The sequence below is a fragment of the Ovis canadensis genome, chromosome 13 (assembly GCF_042477335.2).
Source record: "Ovis canadensis isolate MfBH-ARS-UI-01 breed Bighorn chromosome 13, ARS-UI_OviCan_v2, whole genome shotgun sequence".
Lineage (NCBI taxonomy): Eukaryota > Metazoa > Chordata > Mammalia > Artiodactyla > Bovidae > Ovis > Ovis canadensis.
This window is the reverse complement of record NC_091257.1, coordinates 47,685,432-47,712,239: the sequence shown is the minus strand read 5'-3', so window position 1 is coordinate 47,712,239 and position 26,808 is coordinate 47,685,432. Positions and strand designations below refer to the sequence as shown.

At 41.0% G+C, this 26,808-nt stretch overlaps 1 protein-coding gene across 10 annotated transcripts in view; it reads right to left on the bottom strand.

Moving 5' to 3' along the window:
- Window positions 1-26,808, bottom strand: part of CACNB2 (calcium voltage-gated channel auxiliary subunit beta 2) — a 415,600-nt gene that overhangs the window by 26,374 nt on the left and 362,418 nt on the right. For 4 of the 10 annotated variants that reach the window (XM_069547606.1, XM_069547608.1, XM_069547612.1 and 1 more), the window contains 6 exons: window positions 22,282-22,404; window positions 19,784-19,920; window positions 16,725-16,801; window positions 10,150-10,283; window positions 6,368-6,448; window positions 5,847-5,905 (listed from right to left, as the gene is read on the bottom strand). In XM_069547606.1, coding sequence (XP_069403707.1) covers window positions 5,847-5,905; window positions 6,368-6,448; window positions 10,150-10,283; window positions 16,725-16,801; window positions 19,784-19,920; window positions 22,282-22,404 — 611 coding nt within the window. Of the gene's footprint in view, window positions 1-5,846; window positions 5,906-6,367; window positions 6,449-9,456; window positions 9,519-9,984; window positions 10,005-10,149; window positions 10,284-16,724; window positions 16,802-19,783; window positions 19,921-22,281; window positions 22,405-26,808 lie in introns of all 10 variants that reach the window. The other 6 variants (XM_069547610.1, XM_069547616.1, XM_069547614.1 and 3 more) reach the window with 2 other exon arrangements.

Here is a 26,808-nt window from a genome sequence, read left to right as displayed (position 1 = left end):
TCTTCATTCAGAGCACTATTATGGAAGTCAAATTCTTGTGGGGTGGAGGGAGGCAGGGATATAGACAAAGAGATGTCTGATGTCAGGTGGCATTAAATGCCATCAAAAAAACAGTGCAGGACAAAGGAATGAAGTTGGGTCATTTGTAGAGATGTTGATGGACCTAGATAGAGTCTGTCATACAAACTGAAGAAAGTCAGAAAGAGAAAAACAAATATTGTATATTAAAGCATGTATGTGTAATATAGAAAAAAGTACAGATGAACCTAGTTCCAGGGCAGGAACAGACACACAAACGTAGAGAACGGATGTGTGGACACAGGGGGAATGGGAGGGTGGGATGAACTAGATTAGGCTTGACATAGATACACCACGTGGAAAAGAGAGAGCTAGTGGGAAGCTGGTGTAGCACAAGGAGCTCAGCTCAGTGCTCTGTGGTGACCTGGAGGGGTGGGGTGGCGGGGAGGCTCAAAAGGGAGGGGACACACACAGCTGATTCATGCAGTCGCACAGCAGAAACTAACAGAACATTGTAAAGCAAGTATCCTCCAATAAAAAAAATATGCATGACAATAAGGACATAGAACGGGTTCTGAGGATGGTATATTTTCATGTTCAGGGAAGACTTTTCAGGAAAGGTGACCTTTGGACGAGCCACGTGGATACTGTGGGTAGGGTTTTGTATGCAGAGGAGGAGTCAGGACCTGAAGTGCTGGGCATTCAACCAGGCCCACTGAGTGGGACCGAAGGCCTGCTGAGGACCAGGATCTAAAGAGCCCTGGACACTCACTGGGAGACAGGCTGCCCCCTGAGGGAGATACCCTGGGGATACAGTGGTGACAAGACATACAAAACCAGGCCGGAAGCCTCTCACAGTCAGCCTGGGGGGATTCAGCCAGGGGACAGGATTTTCTTTAATGATCCAACTTCCTTTCTGCCTTTCAGCACAGGCTTTGTTTTATCCCCACTTGGCTGGGCTTCCACTGCCCTGCTTGTGTGGTTTGCTCTATAGGCTGCAGGAGGAGCGCCACCGTCCTGCTGCAACTCCTTAAGTGATGCTTCTCGACTGTCACTGCTTGAGGTTCCACCAAAAAACAGACCCTGAAAATCCTAAAGGCAAAAGTCTGGGGACAATTCAGTGTAGAGGAGTGGTCCTCAACACTTGCAGTGTATCAAAGCTGCCTGAGAAGACTTTACAGTGAGATAAAGTCCCATCCTAGACATTGGGCTTCACTTAATCACAGGTGGGATACAAGTCTATGACTTTTAATTAAAAAAATTTTTTTGGCCATGCCACATGGCTTGCAGGATCCTAGCTCCCTGATCCTAGCTCCTTCTCCCGGAGAAGGCAATGGCACCCCACTCCAGTACTCTTGCCTGGAAAATCCCATGGATGGAGGAGCCTGGTAGGCTGCAGTCCATGAGGTCGATAAGAGTCAGACACGACTGAGTGACTTCACTTTCACTTTTCACTTTCATGCACTGGAGAAGGAAATGGCAACCCACTCCAGTGTTCTTGCCTGGAAAATCCCAGGGACGGGGGAGCCTGGTGGGCTGCCGTCTATGGGGTCGCACAGAGTCGGACACGACTGAAGCGACTTGGCAGTAGCAGCAGCTCCCTGACCAGAGATGGAATCCTTGCACCCTGCAGTGGAAGTGCAGAGTTCTAGCACTGAACCACCAGAAAGTGAAAGTGTGAAAGCATTGTGATCCCATGGACTGTAGCCCGCAGGCTCCTCTGTCCATGGGATTCTCCAGGCAAGAATACTGGAGTGGGTAGCCGTTCCCTTCTCCAGGAGATCTTCCCTACCCAGGGACTGAACCTGGGTCTCCTGCATTGCAGGTGGATTCTTTACTGTCTGAGCCACTAGGGAACTGCCAGGACATCTCCTAAGTCTGCTACATTTTAAAACCTCTGCTGGTTTTAAATTGGCAGCCAGGGTAGACAACCACAGGTTCAGAAGAACCTGCCTCACATCTAAGTACATTTTCCACATGACAAAGTGATGTAATGTTTCCCAGCATTGATTGCCAGTAAGACTCCTTAGCACAGGGTTTACCATGGACCCCTCCCTACAGAATTCAGCACACATGCCAAATGCTTTTGTGACAAGACCTGACATTTTCAGAATCACTGGAGAGGACAATCGAATTAATCACTGATGGTGGCTTTTCTTTCTTGCCCCCAATTTCCTTGTTAATTTACCTGTCATTGTCCTACTAAGTGAACAGGAAGATTGCTTTGTTCGTGGGGTGACACGGTTGTTTAGGGTGGATCTGACTGAAATGGGCTTGTCTAGTGCATGTAACAGAAAGGACAATAACTCATCATCTCTCTGACATGACACACTTAAGGCTATTTTAGCAATGAGGGTCTTGATTCTGACAGCTCTCCAGGGCATCAACACAAGAACCTAACTGGGTTTTAGAACAGAAAATAATTCCTATCAAGAATCTTTTTATCCTCAATCCTTCCTTTCATATTTTTTCCCTCTTGGGCTTTACTTTTTTTTTTTTTTTAAATATACTTTGTTGAGTTTTCCCTGGTGATCCAGTGGTTAAGGCTTCACAGTTCCAATGCAGGGGATGTGGGTCCAATGCCTTATCAGGGAACTGGGATCCCACATGTGTGGCATGGCCGAAAAAAGTATTTTGCCTAATAGATAACACAGGAGTGATCCATCGTCCCCTCCTATAACTGCATGTCTATTTAGAATTAGCCACACTCATACTTGTTATGAGTTTCCACCCTCTATGGGTGTCTGGCCGACCAGAAGCAGACAGCATGTGATTTACTAACTCTGGATGTCTTGCCTTGAGTGAAAGAGTTAACGTTTTGCATGACTTTTTTGAAATTCTGCTTTACAGACCCTATTCCTTCCTCTGAAAGTGAAAGTGAAAGTCGCTCAGTTGTGTCTGACTCTTTGCGACCCCATGGACTATATAGTCCATGGAATTCTCTGGGCCAGAATACTGGAGTGGGTAGCTGTTCCCTTCTCCAGGGGATCTTCCCAACCCAGGGATCAAACCCAGGTCTCCCACATTGTAGGCAGATTCTTTACCAGCTGTGCCACAAAGGAAACCCAAGAATACTGGAGTGGGTAGCCTATCGCTTCTCCAGTGTATCTTCCTGACCCAGGAATTGAACCAGGGTCTGCTGCATTGCAGGTGGATTCTTTACCAACTGAGCTAACAGGGAAGCCCCTTCCTTCCTCTGAGGATTTTTAATTGGTGATCACAGGCCTACAGTGGTGAATTCCAGTTTTAAGAGTTCAGAGGAACCATGGCAGGTCCATTCATAAAGCCACATGGAAACTACTTTGGGCCAGAAACAGAAGACTGATACAACATTGAAAATACTGTCTTTGTTTCTTAAATGAAATCAATCTGGATGGCCAATACTGTAGAACATGGGTCCATGATGCACCCTGTAGCTGGAGTCTATCTTCCAAGTTCAGAACTTAACTCAGGTTGAAATAGAGGTCAGGGAACCCATCTCATTCCCCCATCTTTGGCATTTAGAAAAGAGTAGTGGGTTAACTCAGTCATAGAGAGTGAAGTGCCTGGTCTAGCAGAATTTTCTGGGTAAGTAGGTTCATGTAGACAATTCCAAATGGTGATAAATGACAAAGTCAAGAACACAGAAGTGAAAGCTACATGGGCCCAATTAGAGGTTGGGCCAGAGTCTAGACCAAGCTGAAGGCCCAAAGATCAAGCTGTGATTCCCAGCATGAAATAAATTATATTTTATAAAGTCATGCAAAGCAAAACTATTTAATGAGGAACATCTGATTAGGAAGACTCTGATTCTAAAGTCTTTGTTTTTTTAGTTTTGGCTGTGCTGGGTCTTCATTGTGGGCACAGGCTTTTTTTTTTTTTTGAGTGTGGCATGCAGGCTTAGTTGCCTTGTGGTGTGTAGGATCTTAGTTCCCTGACCAGGGATTGAACCTGCGTCCCTTGCATTGGAAGGATGATTCTTAACCACTGAACCACCAGGGAAGTCTCGTGAAGGCTTTTTTGAAACACAGATTCTAGTTTCCATTTTCTGTCTCTTTCAGTCCTTTGCTTTCAGTTCTATGACTATTCCAGTAGTCATGTATGGATGAGAGTTGGACCATAAAGAAGGCTGAGCTCTGAAGAACTGATGCTTTTGAACTGTGGTGCAGGAGAAGACTCTCGAGAATTCCTCAAACAGCAAGGGGAATCAAACCAGTCAATCCTAAAGGAAATCAATCCAGGATATTCTTTGGAAGGACTGATGCTAAAGCTGAAGCTTCAATACTTTGGCCACCTAATGCAAAAACTGACTCACTGGAAAAGACCCTGATGCTGGGAAAGACTGAGGGCAAGAGGAGAAGGGAGCAGCAGAGGATGAGATGATTGGATGGCATCACTGACTCAATGGACATGAGTTTGAGCGAACTCTGGTAGTTGATGAAGGACAGGGAAGCCTGGTGTGCTGCAGTCCATGGGGTCATAAGGGTCAGAAAAGGCTTAGCAACTGAACTGAACTAACAATATCCTACTATAAAAGCTCCCCTCTTTTCCCTGCCTCCCCTACTGATTCTGGCTATGGAACAGATCTTGGTCCTTGTCTTTGAAGAAAGAGTTCAACAAAGAGACAAAATTTATTAGAAGCACAGTATGCATGGAAAGCACATGGGGGAACCTGGAGTAAGCTTGCACAACAGAAGGTTGCTTCTTGGGGCAGTTTTCCAGGTTGTCTCTGGCTAATCATCTCACTTGTGCCCATCTCTGGTCTTTCAAAGGGCAGCAGGAAGCCAGCTTCAGGTGTTCAGCCTGGGGCCTATCTAACTCCTACCCCATGACCAAAGTCAATATAAATAAGAAACAGTTGTGAAAGCTGGTGTGTTCAAGGAAGAAAGCGAGAGATCTAAAAGAATAGTGAAATCTACAGATTCCATTTACTGCACTTGTATTGCCAGACAGGAAAAGGAAAGGAATGTGGAGAAGAGAGGCACCCAGTGTGTCTCATTAAAAATACAGAAATACACCCTAGCTCTGTCTGCTCCCAGGTTCCCAATAACCTATGCTTAGTTTACATTTAGAAGCTTCCAGTTTAGACTCCAATCCTATCTTTGATGCTTCAGAAGTTGGCTGAAATGTTACTATGGTGCCTACTGGTTATTTGATTCAAGGCTGCCATTCAATACACCCCCAGTAAACTCTGTGAAGCCAAGGCCCTTGTCTGATTTTGCTCCTCACAATGCCTGGCTCAGCAGAGAAGGGGAAGGCCTGCGACAGCAGTGTGGGTGGAGATGAAGAATGGGATCCAGCACCAGGTAGGGGGTTTGCCATCGCTCACAGTAATAGGAGAAAAGGCAGAACATTCAGGCAAATAAGTAAGGGGGATGGGTGTGCGGCTGTTGGGAACAGTTGGATGGTCTCCTCTGCTTGCTTCTGTTTGCTCAAAGCAACAGGAAGCAAGTTCACCAGGAAGCTCAAGAGGACAAGGGCTCAATGAGAAAGGAAATGCTGTGAAAGCCTTTCAGAGGAGTAGAGAAATGGATGGAAGAGGCACATAGAATATGATCCCTGGGCAGCACTGAGGGCCAGCTTGTCGTGAATTTAGGGTGAGACTCATCAGCAGGGGTTTGACCAAATTCAGCTACAGATGCAGGTGTAGGAACAGAGAGCTGAGGTTGTGTGGAGTAAGTATGATAAATATGTACTGAATCAGATCAAACTGAATGGAACTTACATCCTGTCACCACAGAGGTTTGAGAAGCCAGTGTTCTCTTAGGATCCATTCACCTGTCCCACCCAGGTTTCAGTTTCATCTTTAAGGAAAAGATCCACAAAACCCAGAATTCTGAAATACTTACCGCCCTTCGAATCTGTGTTTTAAAAAATCGAACAGTGCTTTTTGCATCATATCTGTGACCTGCAATTGAGCAAGCAATAAGACATGAAAAAACATTACTAATTATGATAAAACAGTCTTATTCCTCTTAATGTTAAAAATCAAGGCTTCCCATTGGGAAAAAGTAGCATGTGAGGGTCGCTCCCTTTTTCTGTGGCTGAGCTTTGATACATTAACAACGAAAAAAAACAAAGTTCCCCAAACTCACTCTTGGAGGGACTGTTAACAACACTGCAAGGGGTCTCCATCATTCTCCATTTGACACTGTCTCCCCAGACTGAGTCAACTGTGGCATGTATACATCTCCAAGGCAACAGCCAAGGAAACAAAATAGAACAGAACTGTAGCAATGTACCCCGTGGCTTGAAAACAACATGCTTTGCTGCCACCAGCTTTTTTCCAAGTTCAAGGGTCAGGAGAGGGAGGTGTGCAAGGTCAGGTTAGCATGCAAGGTCAAGGATGTGCCAGAGGGCAGCTACCTACCTCATACCCCTTCAGAGAGGGGCCCACCAGGACCACAGGTCGCATGGAAGGAACCACATCATACGGAGGGGTATGCTCTGTCTGCAGAGAGAGAAGACGCCTTCAGATGGTTAAAAGGCAGAGGGAACTCAAATAAGCGATGCACACACTGTTCTTTCTCAACTCTGTGATACCAGGCACTAACTTCCCAGACACTGCCATTCTTTCTGCACCGGCTTCTTTTTCTAAATAAACCCAGCCCAAGACGGGATGGTTTTATTTCCCTCATGTTTCAAAGCGACTGAGTTGTCTAGTTTTCTGGCTCCCCTCAAATGCTCCTGATGTTCCTAATGCAGGAGGGGCTGCTTTTGAACAAAAAACTAGTTAGAACAGACAAATACATGCCTCATGCAGGAGAGGTGCTTTTAAAAAGCTTGACCGGAGGTTAATACTGCTTTTCAGATGCATTTGAGTTTTCTCAAGAGTTGAATGATCAGACTCCATGTAGTTAATGACAAAGAAAAGAAAGGTCTTTGGGTTTTAGATGTTGGTCTTACCTGGAGAAAACCTTGGTCTTTTGTAACCAAATACTTGACAGTTTCTATTTTGCTGTGAGAGTTTGGAGGAGCCTGCATGCTTGTTTCAGTAAATGGAATCATGATCACTCTTCACAGCTGATGGATTTATATTTTTAGATTTTTGGTTTCTGTCCTTTGGAACTTAAAACACTTACAATGTCAGGTTTATGGGTCTTGGAGGGAAGATGGTTCTCATGCCTTGAATATCCCAGCAGGCCTCCACGGCCTCACAAGCTTCACTGTCATCCTGCAGTTCTCATGTGCTTCTCAAGAACTGGTTAGGAGGTGTTTCTCTTACATAACTAACTCATTCCCTCCCACAAGACTGTATTTCTTTTTTAGAAGAGCAGGGGGAGGACCTAACTTTGTAGCCATTTCTAAAACTTGCAACAATTTTCAGCTCTTCTGCTTCTAATATAATAATGACAAGAAAGATTTCCCCCCAAATTAGATAACTTATTTGTTTAAAGATCTTAAAATTGGCTATTTTAATAGAAGAAAATGTTAAAGTGACTGGAAAAAAAAATGACTTCTTTAATGTGGAAGACAGAACTATGGCCTGAGACACTGAGATAAACAAATCATGCTGGCAGGAGTCTTCCTGCATTGAGGAGTGTCTGAACAATACATATATGTTAAGAATCACACAGACCAAAAGAAAAATCTTCTCCGAACCGCTGGAAGAATTTAGTCAACTTATTGCAGATGTGAATGCCATTTTTGCATCAGGCTGCCGTTCAAGAACACATTACTGTTGCTGAAGATGGCCCTTTACCAACTTTCTGACTTGGATCCAATTTACTTTGCTTGGGGCATGGCGAGGGGATGAAAAAGCATTTCAAATTCAAAAGTTTCCATTGGAGTTTTGCCCAGAGTCATGGACAATAGAATCGGAGGGGAGAAGCTATGACTGTGACTGTGCTGTCTCAAATTTTACTGCTGAAAGCTCTATCTAGTGCTCAAAATGAATTTTAATAGATACAATCAAGGTAGAATACATTTTTAAACAGAAAAAACAAACGAACAAACCAACAAACCCAAGACAAACATAGTACAGTGACAGCACAAATGCCACACAAGCATCACTCTAAAAGCAACCTGAAACATGGAAAACAACCTTATCATTGCATCTCAGGTTGTTGTTGTTGTTTTTTTTTGTTTTGTTTTTGAAAAGTCTATATTGAAGCTGACCACATCATTAATAACATAAGAAGAATGAATACCAGTGCCGAAGGCATCATAAGCATATTCATGAGATTATGACATGAAATTAATTCAGCAAAATTATTCAGTTATTGCATTTATACCACCTGGGATCAGATTGAAAATATTTAGAAGTCCTTATAACTATGTGGTCTAAGAATACCTTTTGCATCATTATAATTAGGAATATCAGTTGCATGCATTTTAGCTCCCAAGAAATTTTATTTCAAGTCTTTAAATAGTCAGTGGCCCAGTATTAGATGGGTCTTGGGTTCCTTTGATTTGTGACTGCCAACTATTAATAGCAATGCTGCTAATTAATCAGCTTCTTCATCAGTAGAGTAGCTACAGAAATTACCTTATTTGATGGAATATTGGAACTTTATACCCTATAGATCAGTACACCATCCTTTTTAATCTATCCTCTCCTGCTAAGTGTAATTTGTTCAAATTATTTAGTGGAAGAATTACAATAAACATTTTTCATGTTTTGGAATTTAGGAGTCAGCAAACTTCAGAAAAACCTATCAATGAACACAGTTTTCATTCATGTTCCCATTGGGTAAAGCTCAGAGCAGCTGAGCAATGCTGAATTTTTAGGTTTCTGCTGCTCTGAACCCTGTTAAGTCACCTGGCTATAAGTTTTAGTGGTGACAAGAAGAAAGGACCAGAGAAATGGACCCACTGTCGTGGATGGATAGTTGGCTGTGGCTTTTGGTGTTCACACAAAAATCCAGGGGTTTTAATTTTTGCTTGGAGTATCTCAGTCTTCCGCAATGAAAGCAAACACAATTTATTTTTAAAAACAAAACAAAACATAGTTCAGCATCTGACACCTCATTGATGACTCAGAGTTCCTCCACAGGGCAGAATCCTACTGTACAGAAGAGAAGGGCTCAGGGTGTGGAGAGCTGGAGGCAGAGGAGATTCTACTCCATGCCCACGGATGTCGTGAGAGGTTGTGCTGGACTTGCTGACATTAGGAAGAATGACTCTAAAGACAGCACAGTGCAACAGGCGGTGGACAGTGGTATATAAAAGAAAGAAAGGGGGATTGTGGACGGGGAGATTATCCTTAAAAAATAATGCTTCAGAGCTACAAAATGTGCGTGGAAGAAACAGATTTTGGAGTCAAGAGAGCTCAGCAGTACCCTAGTTTCCAGTCAGGGAACCAAGAGGATCACTGGGTAGCATCTTGGTTGGCCAGTGGCAAAGGCTCTACACACAGCCACTGTGTCACCGTCCGACGGGTGGGGTGCTGAGATCTGAGTGACGGAGGAGGCAAGAACATGGGGAGAGGATTTACATATGACAATAGGAAAAACTCACAGTAAACCGCCAAAACAAGCCTGCAGTTTTCCACTGGTCTTGTTCATCTGCAGATTTTGCACCTAGTGGATTAGAAGTTTAAATAACTGACTAAATTAAAAATTGAAGAATTGAAAAAAAAATTTTTTTTTTAGTACAAGCTATGTATCTGGATATCATAAATCAGAATCTAATAATGGTTTTTCATATGCTTGATTATCAGTTAAATTTCCGGAGGAAAGAAAGTGATAGAGACAGAAGCATGCCCGAGAGAGGTGCATTACAAATGGAGTCTTCAGCATTGGACGTTCCTAGAATGTTGGAACGAATGCCCTGGGTGGTAGCTGTTATTCCATCAAAAAGGCTAAGTACTGTAATGGTGCTTCCACAGGTCACTCACTGAATTTAGCTGGTCTGAATGGACTCAGTTAGCTGCTTGATACATTCTTTTCTTAGGACAGAAATGATCGTGTTGAATATTAACTGTGGGACTGAATGCTAATGATGCCAGGGGCAGGATAAACACAGCTTATGTCAATGTGAACTTACCGATTTCTGCTTCTGCTTAGCTACAGCAGCATGGAAAAGAAACAAAGAATAACAAAGCATGCATGTTATTGGCTTTATCAAGGACGCAGACAGTCCACAGGACTAGAAATGTGACGCAGTGCAGTTGAGCGCGTGGACAGACGCAAGCTTGGAAGTTCATGTTACCTTCTTAAAGAAGGGCATTCTTTTCTCTTTGGAGTGGGGTGACGTTACACTGTTTGCACTGGGTTTAGGGGAGCGGTGGTTTGCTGGAATATCATTGTCTTCTGCATCTAAGCCAGTAGCATCTATGTCTATAGCTATATACAGACAAACAATTCAGAAATCATCAGGTAGATGGGAGAGGAAAAATTGGTTATCAAAAAAATAAGATGAAAAGCAAACAAAGCTAATCATAGTCAAAGATCTATCACATAGTGCTAAGCACAGTCAACAAAGTCAAGTTTCAAGGTAAAACACATAAAGACTGTCATCAAATTAAACAAAAATCCTCTCAATCTGTTGAATAAGATTTTGTTTTTAGAGGAACAAGTTTTTAAATTTGTAGTTTCAAATATAATATTGATATTTTCCAAATCAGCTGTCAGGACAGAAAACCTTTGATTCTTCCCATAGCTTAAACCAGCTTTCAGATAATCAGCAACCTTGATCACTTTATGCCTCCAATTTCTTATTGAGCTTGGTTGAACATAAGGGCAGTGTGAAATGGTTCACTGAAATTATAAAAGGCATGAGAGGGACAGAGAGAACAGAAAATCCTAAATCCAGTGACATAAAGAAGTTATACACAAGACAAATGACTCTTAGAGGGTCCCAGGATGGACCAGATGGAAATGATTTCACCATGATCTGGGCACTCTTGAGGCAGGTCTGATGGAAAACTAATTAGAAGCTACTGGATGCGATGACCTCAAAATGAATCTTATACAACAGCCTAAGTAGCCTCCTGATGATTTTATATAAATTCGCTGGATTTACATGAGAGGCAGTGCCAGAAGGGCAGTAAAACCCAAGGGATTATACCACTGATCTCCTCATCTGGAGAATGAGGGGTTTAGGTCTGTGGTTTGACATGTTTTCACCTTTTAAACTCATTGGCTCTGAAAACAGCACTGACAAATTAAAATCTTCAATGAAAAATATTTATCATCTCCTTATGAGGTTTATACAGTGTATCCACATGCAATCACTACAGAATTTGATCCATGGCAGAAACCAGAGCTGGAAAGTATTTGCATAATCAATGGCAACTCTCTTATTTTTCAAGACCGAAAAGATAAATTCTCAGAGTTGAAGGGACTTGTTTTTGGCAAAAGCTCAGTATCTACTTCCGCCTCTGTGGTGCTATATCCCATCCCTCCACCAGGCTGCCTCTCCAGCTGAGGTCCTGCAACAATCCTGGTGCTCTCATCCAATTCCCTAAGCTTCCCGAGTGGGGTCATGTCCTCAAGAGTCAGGATTCAGGAAGATATTATGGAATTGAGCCCACTAGAAAATTATTCTGTCTTTTAGATGGGATCAAGTAGAAGAAGAAAAGAAGAAATCAACTTGTCCCAGGAAAACCTCATATTACATATGTCACTCTCTCTTTTTTCATGTCATTCTCTTAACATAAACCACAGTCCATTCAGATTTAAGGACCAAATTACTCTTGTGAAAGGACAGACAGCTTGGTGTTTCAACACCTTAGCTGCCATGCCCTCTGAAACGCTGGCTGCCCTGGCTTGTGACAGGCGCCGTGAACCTTTCCAAATGACCAGAGATTAACCGACAGGCGTCACGTTATTTTTCAATGTTGAAGTTATTATGGATGTTAGATGATTCACTCAGCCTTTCGAAAATGAGCTGTCTTGTTGAATTGTTCCTCTTTATTTGATTAGGTCGAAATACTGGGATGGAGCAAACACCTGGCATTGTTAGCACAGTGTTGCAAATATCAGCTCTTGCGTGCATAAAGCTGAGGTCGGATGCTCTTTCTCCATGAGTCATAATGGTCTGAATTAATTCCTGGTAGGTAGTTAGATATGCCCAGTAAATATGTCTTTCTCTTTATCCCATCTGTGCCTTTGGATAAGCTCTAGGATCAGCATGTGTTGTACAATAGAAACATTATGAAATGTGCCCAGTGTTTGAACTAATGCTGACATGTATACCACCCATGAGGCTCTTCCTTGAATCTCAGTTTAGGGAGCATGGTATTTGTGTCTTCCTGCATAAGATGGAGAGGGTGTGGGTCAGGTATTCATTAGTCCCACAGTACAGTGGTCTCCCAGCATTTGGGGACCAGGAACCAGTATTGTGGAAGACAATTTTTCCATGGACCTGGTGGGGAACACGGTCTGGGGATAATTCAAGGGCGTTGCATTTCTCGTGCACTTTATTTCTATTTTGTGGCAATCTCAAGATATTATGCCTTGACTTTAGGGGTTAGGGTTCACACTCCCATGAGAATCTAACGCCGCCGCTAATCTAACAGGAGGCGGAGCTCAGGTTGTAATGCGAGTGATAGGAAGTAGCTGTAAATACAAATGGAGCTTCGCTGGCTAGCCTGCCGCTCACCTCCCACAGGACAGCCCAGTTCCTAACTGACTAGGAATCCCTGCTATAGTACGTCTTAATCCAAGTCAAGGACTTCCCAGGTGGCTCAGTGGTAAAGAATCCACCTGCCAATGCAGGAGACACGGGTTCCATCCCTGGGTTGGGAAGATCCCCTAGAGAAGGAAATGGCAACCTGCTCTAGTGTTCTTGCCTGGGAAATCCCATGGATGGAGAAGTCTGATGGGGTACAGTCCATGGGGTCACAAGAGAGTCTGACACGATTTAGCAACTAAACAACCACCACCCCAATCAGTTTCCCTTTTGGTGGTCAATTCTAATATGCTCTACCTTTCTAATCTGTTATTGGACTTATAAAGGCTACATTCAAGGGATAGTACCCTTGACAGCCTCTCTGAAATTGAGGATACTCAGTGGTCTTTCAGAGTTGACAGGACCTTGGGATGGTAAAGTTCAGGAACTGAATGTTATGACTGGTCCACTGGGTTTTTTATTTAAAGGAAGAGTGACAATGCATAAAAAGTTGAGCTGAGCCATAGCCCAGATGTTTGGCTACACACACACACACACACACACACACACACACACACACACACACACACAGCCTGAGTCAGGTTTGCAATACACACACACACTGCCTGAGTCAGGTTTGCAATACACACACACACACACACACACACACAACCTGAGTCAGGTTTGCAATTTACCTGCATTTGGACATAAGGGCTCAAAATCTGAAACTGAAGACTTCACAGTTTTCTAGCCTTGACTTTGGTTAACTTAGATCTAAAAGCATCTAAATCATTTGGCTACTTTCCAAACACATTCAAGAAATTTACTAAAAGTTGAGAAGCATGTTTGACCCTTTAAATGATTCTATATACTTTAATAGGCTCAGATGGTTCTTATTCTGAAAGGTGTGAGATGCTCCTTTTAAATTTCATGCTTGCATCAGCATACCTTGGCAAACGTTAGTATTTACTTGGGAAAACTGTCTCCTTTAAAAATAGTTTATTTTTGTCCTCTTCATGAGCATACTTTGGTTTTAAAAATTATTATTTGTTTTTGGCAGAGAGCCTTGGAAATGTTTTTTGAACTCTAAATTTAAGCGTAATCTTAGACAGTTGGGTCAAGTTGAGTGATGTGCTAGGGTTGAGCGTGTGGACACACCCGTGTAGGTGTACAGTATGCTTTGTGCAACCAACTACTGCCTCATTCCCCAGGGGTGAGGTGGGACTGTCTCTCTTTTTCTTTTTACAGTCATTTGGTTTCGGCTGTGCTGGATCTTTGCTGCGGCGGCATGGGCTTCCTCTAGCTGTGAGAGCAGGGGCTCCTCTCCAGATGTGGTGTGTGGGCCTCTCGCTGTGGTGGCTTCCCTGGCTGTGGAGCACGGGCTCTTGGTACATCGGCTTCTGTACGTGTGGCCTGCAGGCTCAGTGGTTGTGGTGCGTGTGCTTAGTAGGCCCGCAGCAAGTGGGATCTTCCCAGAGCAGGGATCAAACCCACGTCCCCTGCATTGGCAGGTGGATTCTTAACCACCGGACCACCATGGACGTCCAAGGTGGAAATTTTTCCTTTCCCAAATCCTGGAGACCCTCCAATTATATTTACTTGGGGCAAGTGCTGCTACTCTTTGGTCTTATAACGGGTGAGCTTACTTGTAGATAGGGCCTTGGGAAACAAAAGATGATGATTAATCATTGGAGGCCAATCCACATTTGATAGGTTCAACAGGTTTCCCTGGAACCTGTCTAAGAAGATTGGGGGAACCTCTCTGTAGAATTTTCTTAGGTTTTCTATTAGGTAAATTGTAGTGTTGATACAAAAACATAGCAGGAGCCTAACGTACTTACTAGAGCTTCACTGGTGTTTCAGGGGTAAAGAATCCACCTGCCAACGGAGGAGATGCGGGAGACATGGGTTCAATCTCTGGGTCGGGAAGATCCACCTGAGAAGGAAATGGCAACCTGCTCCAGTATTCTTGCCTGGGAAATCCCATGGACAGAGAAGCCTGGAAGGTTACATTCCATGGGGTCGCAAAGAGTCAGACACGACTCGAGAAACTGAGCAGTCACATGCCTACAGTGTATCTGTCACATATTTTGTAGGTGGTTAATATTTCTAGTTCACTTACTCACAGGGTGGTTTGCACTTGGTATTCAGAAAAGTAATTCCAAATTATAAAACTGTCTCTGTATAAAACTTGGGTGAAGTTAAAAATCTCTTTGTTTTCTTTACACAGTTTTTTTTTTTTAACCAGATGAAAATGTCAGCACTTGCACATTGTAAGGTGATGATGATGAAGAGATTGTTTTTCAAAAATTATATATGTTTTAAAGAATATAATTTGTACTTTTCTCTTTTTAAAATTGAAGTATAGTTGATTTAACATATCATGTTAATTTTTCCCATACAGCAAAGTGATTCCATTATGGGTTATCACAGGATATTGAATAAAAAAATCATCTTTATTATATGAAACTCTTAATTGAACTTGATGTTCAGGAATGACTAATGGGCATGGCAGTATTCTCCAGTTTTCCTCCCTGAAGAATCTCATGGACAGAGTTCATAGGATTACAGAGTTGGACATGACTGAAGCAACTTAACACATATGCACATAACATCCGCTACAGAAATGAAATGTTACTTTCCAAACACACTCACTTGTTCTTCAAAATGCATGTTGTTAGCTCTCATTATATCACCAAGATGATGAGAAGGCTACATTTCAATTAAAGGAAACAGAAAACTTCTGGGTTGACAGAAGTGGGGCTGGCAATCTGAGGGCAAGGATGCTGTTTAACACAAGGAACTGGCATTTTCCTATTTCAGGAGCTAGTGACAATCCTCAGGAGTCTCTGAGACAGTTTTGAAGACACAGAGGAAGAGAATAAGGTTTGCACTATAATCGCTGCAACTCTACACATTTGAGGGGTAGAGAGAAGCCTCCTTTCCGTTGGGCACTCAGGGAATATCTAATCACCACCAATCAGGGGAAGACAACCTCACATCATCCCTAAAGGGCTCTGATGTTTCATTTCAAACATACTATTTTACTTAACTTAGAATTATAGCTAGTTGTAAGTACTCGACTTTGGAAATCAATATGCATTCTAAAACAGTTGATTTCTTATTGTGCTCAGACTTTGCTCACTTAACAAATCCTCCAGTTTTAACTAAGAAGCTAGGATGGGTCTATGAAAGCTGCTAACATCTTGGAACAAGGTACAATCATCAGTAACAAGGGGGACCCTTAAGCCCAGGCAGTCATGGTGCAATTATACTGTTCCTTCATTTCTCCACAGGGGCAGAATTCTCTGTCTTTGACCTCTTCCCACTTCTAGCTTCCTAGAAATCACCCAAATGCTCCACTGGCCCATCCTTACCATCTTCCTCTGACTTTAATTGCATCTCTTAGCAAACTAAGACTCCGATCATAAATTTTCACCCCCATTCAACCAATTTGTCTCCTGTTGATACAGAACTCCAAGTTCAACACAGAATGGTAGAGTTGCCAGGCTGAGCAAATACAAATTCAGTTAATGAATTGCAGATAGACAAGGAATCATTTTTCAAGTATGTCTTGAACAATACTGACTTATAAATTATTTCTAAAATACTTATTTCTAAAATAATCAGAAATTCACATTCTTCTTCAGGGCTCTGGGGAAAAAACAGTCATTACTCTTCCTGGAAGTGTTTCCATCTTTTGTTCAGTGTTTCTGTACGTCTTCTACCATGTTCCATGGAGCTTCCTGGGTAGAGTTCATGTCAGACCCATCAATCCATCATCACTTTGTCCTTCTTTCTTCACTTCTCTAAACTTTTTTTTATCCTTCTCTTTTACCTCCCATGGCACTCTGATTGATGGTGAATGTTCATTCATTTACAGACCATGACAATGTGCCAGGGACCACTGTGTAGAGGGGGACTAGAAAGTTAAATCTGCTCATCATCTTGATCTTCTAAACTATGAACACACTGACACCATTTCTGGTTTTTTTTTTCAAAGGCAGAAAGAAAGTTGCCCATATTGTTCCTAACACCATTCTCATTTCTGCTCCCTCTGAACATCTTGAGGGTTAACTAGTGACTTGGTTTATGGAAACTCACACAACTAGGTAAGACGGAGAAAAGCATGAAATGCAGTAGGTACTGTTCAGCACTTACTACCTACTTACCAGATGATGGAGGTGTAGATTTTCTGGAACTAGGTACTATGTCACCCAAACTGGATGATGAATTTCCTCCTGATTTACTGGAGTAAAGCAAAAGTTTATATTACAACTGACACTTATTTCAGAGATGAAGACATTTGTACTGCTCAATAAACATGATGATTACTCATTATGTTTTTTATTGAACTTTAAATCTGCCTTGCCTCCAAGGAGGCAAAGAGTAATTTCCCAGTGGGCTCCTGAAGTGCTTGAAACATCTGTGTCAAGGTCTCTGTTTCAGATTCAAGGCTTAATTTGAAAAGGCCCCGAGAGACTGAGGAAAACTAGGGTACCTGCTGCACCCAACAAACCCTCTGCCAGGATCACAAATGGATTAAGAGCAAAGATTTCCTGTTTCTCACTTTCAAGACTCTTGGAAGCAATGCATAGAACCCACAGGCTAACACCCAAACTTGTTTCTTTTTCACTGGGTTCCTACTCCTTTTTCTTGTACACCAGAAGCAGCTTGCTCCTTTTTTGTGTACCAAGATGTACAGTATTCAAGTATTCATGAGCAATCTATTAAAAAAAAAACAACCCAGCAACACAGCAATAATAAAATTTGCCAACCTCTAAAACAGTGGTCCTCAACCTTTTTGGCATCAGGGACCAGTTTTGTGGAAGACAATTTCTCCAAGGAACAGAGGGTGTGGATTGGTTTTGGATAATTCAAGTGTGTTACATTTACTGAGCTCTCTGAGCAGGAGATGGAGCTCAGGAGGTAATTCAAGTGATGGGGAGTGGCTGTAAATATAGATGAAACTTCACTTGTGTGCAGCTCACCTTCTGCTATGGGACCTGGCTCCTGACGGGCCGGGGGTACTGGTTCATGGCCTGAGGGTTGGGGATCCCTTCTCTAAAAGACACTTGAGAGAGCATGACAGTGTTCCATGATTTAACTCTCAGAGTATACCTCGAACATTTCTCAAACATGGCTACCATGGAGGGTTCAACTTGGCTCATTTAGGAATGATCTGAACTTCAGAACTACCAAATTCTAAAGTTTGATCTGAGACATGCTTTAGTGTCTTAGAAACTCTGGAGTTAATATAAGATCAGTGGCATTGATGTTTTTACCAGTGACTTGCATGCAAAATGATACACTACATGACCCCCTCACAGAGGTGGAGGGAAAGGAATATTTTAAAAGAGTGACATGGAACTTCAGCGAGACAATCTTATGGCCAAATGTTTATTATCATTGCCAAGCCCAGGTCTAGTGGACATAATCTGCCACAGTGTCTATGTATCCAAGAGTGAGATTTTGTAAATATTTACATATGTTTAATATTTTATGAATATTCATAAGAAAATATAAATTCCACTAAAATACCAGTGACAGGCTGAATTTTGTTGCTACCATCCTGGCATTTTAATGTGTAAAAAAGATAAACATCAAAGCTTTAAGCAACCACCAGAAGGCCTCTGTGGCTTTTTAAGGTTCTTAAAAGATACCCTAGCATGTTTAACAGGGACACCAGACACCTTGTAAAAGTAGTAAAAAAGTGGTATTTAGAGAAGCCATTTCTGGCAGTTATTTAAAAATACCCATTAGCAAGACCAAAACATTTTCTTCCAGAAGTTTTTTTTTTCCCCTAAACTATTAAGTCTTTGAATTTTCATAACAATCAAAGTATTATCTGAGTTGTGTAAAACTGTGGCAAACAGTGCGAAGAGCCAAAATGTTCAGAATGCAAATTTGCCCTTCACGTTTAATTCCATAAAAATGTCATGTTCTTGAGCCAGGCTCCAATTCTACTGCTTTTGATTTCTGTGGATTTTTTTTTAATCACTTACAAATCTGAGTTTTATAATACTGCTGAATTCTAGCTATGCCCTCAAAACAAAAGTATATTTAAAATGTTTGGAGACAAATGTAAAAACCTCTGAATAAGAAAACAAGAAAGCAATATTTTTACCTACTTAGGCAAAAAAAGAAAAAAAAATACTAGTGAATGAAGATGGATGTTCCAAACCACAAAGCATCTTATATTTGACCTGTGTGTGGGCACTCAAAAAAAATTCTTGCTGACACTAAAATATGGTCTTTGACAAAGGATTTTTTGTCCTCATAGAAACAGATAAAACATAAACTTCAGGAAACAAAAGCTTAGCAGTTTGCATTTAAGAAAAGACTTGCGTATATCATATCCTTTCACTGGAAGAAGCAAATCGTGTTCCTGTACTTGTCTGCAAGGGGGTCATTTTCACATTTACTCCATATTCGAGGAGCCCTTCTAATGATTCTAGTGAAGGGCAAACAGCCTTAAGACTCCTAGGAAAAAAGATCATTTGGCCCCAGCTTATTACATAACTCATCTAATTGCCATCTGCAAGGACAGTTTTAACTGCTTTCTTACTGAGTTTCTCTTTAAGTGTTAAGCAGTGGGTAGAACTGAAAATTGAGTTTCTTAAGTGAAAGTGAAACTCAGAGACCACAAGAGCTGCTCCTTGCTGGTCTCTGAGACTGTCATTTCTAAAACATCTTCCTACCATGCCAGGCAGCTCCGGATACTGGGATTAGTTACCATGACTGCTTGATGCCAGAGTATTTTCAGCAAGATTAGGACTTTAGAATCTCCCCTGCACTAAAGCCTGAATTTAATATGCTATGACCCTAGCTCTTTTCTTTCCTTCATGGTAACACTTAATTTGATTCTCTCTCTTAGAGGATGAAAATGAGAGGCTGGGTGATGTTTTTAAAACACAGGATTTGTAATGCTCTCAGTAAACCGTATCACCAGTCTGAACTAAAACAGCCCAAGAGTTATAAAATACTAGTGAATGGAGACGGATGTTCAAACCACAAAGCACCTTCTATTTGACTTGTTTGTGGGCACTCAAAATAAATTCTTGCTGATGCTAAAATATGGTCATTGACAATGGCTTTTGCATCATTATAGAAACGAATACAATGTAAGTTTTCTAACACAAAATAAAGATTGGAGATTATAGTAACCAACGGTTCATGAATGACAGTACAGTCTGAACTCTCACACAAAAACTTGATGTTTTTCTCCTACCTGGAGTAGAATTTCCCTTGCTTGGCTCTCTGTTCATGCTGTAGCCTCATGTTTTCTAGCTTGACTGGGCTTGGAATGAATCCGATTTCACAGCCTTCTTTAACCAATCGCCCTATCCACCAGTCATTGTTAAATTTCTAAACAAAAAAACCAAAGTTGTTCAGATCAGTGCACAGAAGTTAAATGAATCTTCACATCCTTTATCTTCTCGGTTAACTTTTTTCAATGGAGAGAAATATTATGGCAATTACAGAGAACTCTGCCTCAAATATCACAAGTCAAGAAACCTGTAGGTTCACGTGTTGAGTATGCGAAAAATGAAGTATTTTCAGGATGCTCAACAATCCATCTCTGGCTTGACTCTGCCTTCACTTTCCTGACCGTGAGATTTTCCTGAATTCATTGCAGCTGCTGGCACCATGAGGAGGGTAAACTCTTCCTATTCAAAGATTAACAGCTCTTCCTGACAAGAGACCATTAGGAACTAGGGAATGTTACAGAAAGTCTTCCTCTTGTATAATCAGAGTAGTTAGAAGTATTATGAGTGAAAAATACTGACATTCACCTGAAATACCTGATGTCAGAGCAAAATGTATCTTTGTTGCAAACAGGTTTATAATGACCACAATCTGGTGTTCACAAATGATTTCTTGACTTATGTGAATGTTGGTAATTTCTCTCTTGTGCCTGGAATATTTATCCTATACCTTTAGGATCTGGTTTGACGTCTCGCAAATGAATAGTATTTTTCAAGCCTGTTCTTGAGCATTTCTGTCAACTACAAACTGGCACTTGTCATCTACCTCTGCAAGGACTAAATCATGTGCTGTCGCAGCCACTGACCTTCAACACTCCCTGAAAGGAGTTCAGGGTGGAGAGCAGAAACGAGGCACTCTGTGCTTTGAAAAACCTGGCAGAACAGGTCTTCAGATAGATGTTTTCAGGAGCTGATTTTATGAGCCTAATTCTTACATCTTCTCATATCTAGAAAAGCACTAAAGTTCTGCATGATGATCACTGAAACCTTCTGCAAAAATATGTGCTTGATTGCAAGTACTCCTCCTTCACCAAAATCACATAGATGCTGGCCTTCTCCCCTGACTCTTTGGAGCAGTTTCTCAGAGCTATCCAAGGTGCTGTCTCCTGGGCTATAGGCCTCATTTTGGCCCAAACAAAACTTAATTCGGAACTCTCATGTTGTGCTTTTTTTTCTTTTTTTCTTTTTTAAAGTCAGCATTTCAAAGAAGAAAATCCATTCTGTTTTTCTTTTCTTTCTCTAAGTATCAGCCCTTGGGATGGGAGCCTGGATTCACCTAACTTTCTGTTGTAAAGTGAAAGTTAAGGCTTATTGTACTTCTGAGAATTTTTTCTGTTTTTCCTTCCTAGCCAAGGGACTTCCTTCCCTGGTGGCTCACATGGTAAAGAATCTGCCTGCAATGCAGGAGACCCAGGTTCAATCTCTGGGTTGGGAAGATCCCCTGGAGAAGGGAATGGCTACCCACTCCAGTATTCCTGCCTGGAGAATCCCATGAACAGAAGAGCCTGGTGGGCTACAGTCCAATGGGGTCACAAAAAGTTGGCTACGACTGAGCGACTGACACTTTAACTTTCAATTTTTCCTAGCGGAATAGAAATAACAGCTTTTTTGAAAAGTTAAAGAAATGGTAGCTCTAGGCTCTTTCAATGGCAGTCATCACCTCTTTTGCTCATAGCCTTTAGTGCCTGAGCAGTTACATTGACATATGCTCCCTAGGACACGCTGTTCCCTAGATGGAAGTATTCCAATGGTAAAATTCCTACAGGTTCAAGAGTCTCATGCTTACAGCCTGAGAACATCATGGAGGGGAAATCTCTGGCAGAGCTGGCTTTGATAAATGTTGACTCAAAATAAACCTTAATTAAGAGTGAATTTTTTCCAATTTACAGATTGAGTCATTGTTAACAGAAAGTGGAGGCTTTTGGCATGGAGGAAAAGGGATGTTCCTGATATCTATTTCTTGTCTCATTGGCCCTAATTCCATCCATGTCTCCTTCCCCTACAGCAATTTACCACCAAAGAAGGAGAAAGTGCACCAGCGCTCTGAGTTTAGACCTTGTTAGCAGAGAGGAGAGACCGTGAATTCTAGATACTATTATTAAACTCTCCCCAGATGCTTAAACTTGGGACATGAGAGGCAAATGACACATGGTCAAGGTTAAACATTAAAAGAAAAAGTACAGGTTAAGTATAAAAAAAGGCCCATCTACTCCAGTGGTTCTCGATTTCTGGGTCACAGAGCCCGGGGGAGCCTTGAGGTTATTCCAAGAAGCCTGTGACTCTTTTCTTCTTTAAAAAGACTATATTTATTTTGGAAAAGGTTGAGAGGCACTGATTTCATGTGTATGTTATATAATCACGGCTATACACGTGCTATTTCATAGCAATGAGAAGTAAGAAATGATGTTTCAAGGTAAAAAAAAAAAATCATGCAGCTAGAAATTGCAGTTACTCTCCTTACTTCCTTAACATGCAGAAAATCTTTTGCTTCGAATGAGATGGCCATGCCTGGCACGGGAACATCGTCTTCGTGGGCTGCACTGTAGCTGACATTTGTCCGAACTGCAAATGCAACGGGCTTTGTCTAAAATGGAAAAAGGGGGAGAAAATAAAAAAAGAAACAAGTGTTCCTTCTCTTTTCCCCTCAAAATGCAAACATACACAGAATAACGGATGTCACAGTTGTTATTTTTCCTCGATTTGGTTCTTTATCACAAAACACCATCTTAGTATTTGCAACATGGGAAACCTTTGGGTGCTCAGCCACATGCACCCATTTCTGAACTAGAAAAAGGCCATTGTGCTTTATGAAAGCACTCCAAGCAATGAAAGTAAAGATGAACTACTGAAATATGTACAACATACAACATAAAAACTTGTAACAAATGGAAATCAGGAAACATACACAGGGTTGAAATGCCAAGTTCTTGTGTTTCAGTGATAAAGACTTGGCCACTGCCATATCCACCCCCAAATCTACATTAATTAATAATAGAAGATGGATCTTCCCTAATGGCCCAGTGGTTAAGAATCCATGTTCCAATGCAGGGGACTCTGGTTTGATCCCTGGTTGGCGAACTAAGATCCGACATGCCATAGGGCAGCTAAGCCCTCACACCACAACTAAGACCCAATGCAGCCAGAAATTTAAAAAAAAATTTTTTTTATGACATAATTCCAAAATATACTGTTTTGCATGAAGAAAGAACCAAGCACTAGATCTTATGACTATTAAAAACTATATTCATGGCTGCTGGGTATCATGAAAGCAATGACTTTCTATTTTAATATTTGTCCTCCTTGAGTTTTCTCAGTCACTAAAGATGATAACATTCAGTAAGTTATTTTTCATTATTTGATGCTTCACAAATTTACAAATACATTTTGTCCTCTATCAAGCAATACCTGCTTAATCACAGGTTAAAAAAGAAACAGGTAAACTCAGAAATAGTGAAAAGAGGTATTGCTCTAACTAGCACTGGGTTTCTTTCACAATGTGGGCAAGTGGATTTCTTCTGAGCTGTTTCTCCCTATTCAAAGAGCTCTTCATCAGGACTGCTCATGAAGGATGAAGGGGAACTAGAGTAGAAAGAACCCATCTTCACTTCTGAATTTTCCATAGTTAATCTGTTCTAGCTGACTACTGTCTGGGTGAGGACTGAGTTTAGAAGAGCCATGGTTACGTAGATTCATCCACAATATGCAGAAAGGAGGTCCAGGTTCTAGATAAAGGCACAGTAGACAGGAAGGGGACTGAAAGACGTGAAATCCAATTCGTGACATCCATTATTAATTTTAATAATAGAAGAGGGCAGTTCCTTGTACGGAAATATGAACTTTAAAGAAGAACAGTAAAAGTTGCCTAATAGTTCTACCACTGAAACACAATCCTGTTTTTAAAAAAATTATTTAGTTTTACCTGGAGGATAACTGCTTTACAATGTTGTGTTGGTTTCTGCTGTACAACAACTGGAAACAGCCATAGCTATACATATGTCCCCTCCCTCTTGAGCCTCCCTCTCTCCCCACTTACCCCTCTGGGTCATTGCAGAGCACTGAGCTGAGCTCCTTGTGCTAAACAGCAGCTTCTCACTAGCTAGCTATCTTACACGTGGTAGTCTATATATGCCAATAAAATGGAAATATAATTTTAAATAATATATAAATTTGTTTCCCATAGCTATAACCATAATTCATATCCAATTCATACCTAATCCATATCCAATTCTTAAAGTATCATAGCAGTTTTTCATGTCATACTCTTCTACCATTTAAAAAATTACCTCGATAATTCAACCCCTTTTTCGACATATAGGTTTAGAGGTTTTTTTTCATTATGATAAATATTCTGCTTTGAAAAATCTTTGTACAAAATGCCTCTTTCTATTTAGGATTCTCTCCTTGGGATGGATTCCCAGAGGTAGCATGAGTAAGCCATGAGTTATCAAGACCTTTTAAAATTCTCTTCCAAGCTACTGTCCAAATGGGCCCTGCCATTTTAATCTGCAACCAGCAGTATATGTTGGTGCCCTTTTCTCTAAGATGCAGTTTTAATTAGACTCAGTTTTACTACTAGAAATAGGATTTTCTTGAGTATAATCAATCCACTATTGGAGAGAGTTTCTGATCCCTAAAATATAAATCCAATATATTTTTTTTTAATGACACCATCTCTCATCTCTCTCAGGGACTTCTTAAAAATTCCTTGGAGGATACAGAATTTAAGTGTAGCGCATGCAAGCACATAAACACACATATATTTAAACCACTGGAAGACCTAAATTTTAAATGTACAACTCTATAAAGGATCCCATGAAAATTTCTTCTCTTTTTCCCAATGACCAACTTTTCAGACACTGGAGTGGTAGGAAGAGGGAACACTGAGAAAAGAAAAATATAGAGGTGGTGAAGGCTAGCCTATAATTATCAGGGCAACAGATGATGATTTTATGTTCTTAGATTAAGATTACAGTTCAGAGTGTGACGCCCCTACCTGGCTCTCCTCCTACGACCAACCATGCTTCCTTTAGATAAGGAGCTTTACACAGCAAGCCGTATAAGAGCCCAGCTGGCAGGTTCAGGGGGATGGACTGTGGGCAGTTCTGAGGCCACAGGACTTGATTTTTCCCACAACCTAAAGAAGCTCCATTGGCACCTTGGAAGCCTGGCCTATGGAAGCCCCTAAGCGCTGGTCAGAGATATGTTTTAAGTTTATAGCAGGAGCAATTATTATTTTTTCATAGTCTTCTAGAGTCGCTAGACCTAAGGCTGTCAGAAAATAATTATTGTTAAGTAGGAGATCATTACCTAAAAAATCTCTTTGGATCCAGCAATTCCACTTCTGGGCATATATCCAAAGAAAACAAAACAACTACGTCAAAGAGATATCTAGACTCTTATGTTCATAGCAGCATCATTCACAATAGTCAGGACATGGAACCATCCTAAGTGTCCACCAACAGATGAATGGATAATAAAGATGTGAGATACGCATGCACACACACAGGAATACTATTCAGCCATGAGAAAGAAGGAGATCCTGCCTTTTGCAACAACATGGATGGACTTGGAGGGCGTTAGGCTAAGTCGCTTCAGTCGTGTCCGACTCTGTGTGACCCCATAGACGGCAGCCTGCCAGGCTCCCCCATCCCTGGGATTCTCCAGGCAAGAACACTGGAGTGGGGTGCCATCTCCTTCTCCATGGAGGGCACTAGGCTAAGTGAGATAGAGAAAGACGGTCTGCTCTCACTTACACGTGGAAGCTCTAAGACAAAACAAAACCCCCCAATCTCTGGTCATGAAGGAGGATAAAACAAATTATCACAGCTTTATGGCTTTCTTTTGAGCTTGCCTCCCAAACAATAACTTAAAGAGTTAAGAGTGAAGCGAATCATTTTAATGGCTACAACAATGTTTACATACAATTAAAAATGTGCTAATGATGGAATATCTACTGTTAAAAAGCAAAATGAAATTCACTCAAATAAGAATAAAAATAGAATTCTGATAATGATTAATTGTAACTTGAACTTTCAGGCATCAATTTCTTCATTTCTTAATAATTTCTTAATGCATTTTATTAATGTAAATAGCAAATTGTGTTTTTCCATTTTCATTCAGAGACCATTAATAGTTAATAACATATAAGGGTAATCCATAGTTTGTTTTCAAGTCTACAGTGGATTTTTCTTAAATAGTAAGGACTTCCAACTTGAGGTATTTTTTAAAGAAACTGAAAAGTGTAAAGAGTTTAAATGACCCAGATGTCTATTATAAGAGACTGCAGAAAAGAGAGCTTAAAATTTTAGTGAGTTTCTGATCCATTTTCTTGTACATAATAATTTCCTATAAAACTTGCTATGCTTTTCTATGATTTTAAATGACTCAGGTAGGACTGTAACCATTGAGTCTTACAATGGAATTACTCAGACAAAGATATGGTGAGGTACTTTCAGAAATAAGATCAGAGCTATCTGCTTTATTAATACTTGCCTATCATTGACCTTTCAAAAAATCTTTGGTAATTTATTATAAAGTATCAAAGGTAGTCTGAGAATTCTTTAATAGCAAACCAAAGCAAACCACAGTGATAAAAAGAATGTAACAACCATTTATGTATCCTGATAACTGAACACTGAATCAGACTGAATAAGCAAATAATCACAAATTTGTCATAAAATAAAATTTACATATGTAGTTAACTGATTTGAGAAATTCAAGTTTCCTGTCTAAAATGGATTAATTTAATGAATATTTATTAAGTACATGCTTACTATCTCAGGTTCTTACCCTCACAAAGATTAACCTATATTCTGGTAGAGAAGATATCATAAGTAAGATAGTTGATGATTTCAAATAAGGAATAGAGTAAAACAAAGTTATATGAATAGAGTGGCCACGAGCAGAAGATGGACTGGCAGTGTGAAATGAGGTGTTTAGGGAAAGCCTCTTTTGAGTTTTCAGTTATCTCTTTATCCATCCACCCACC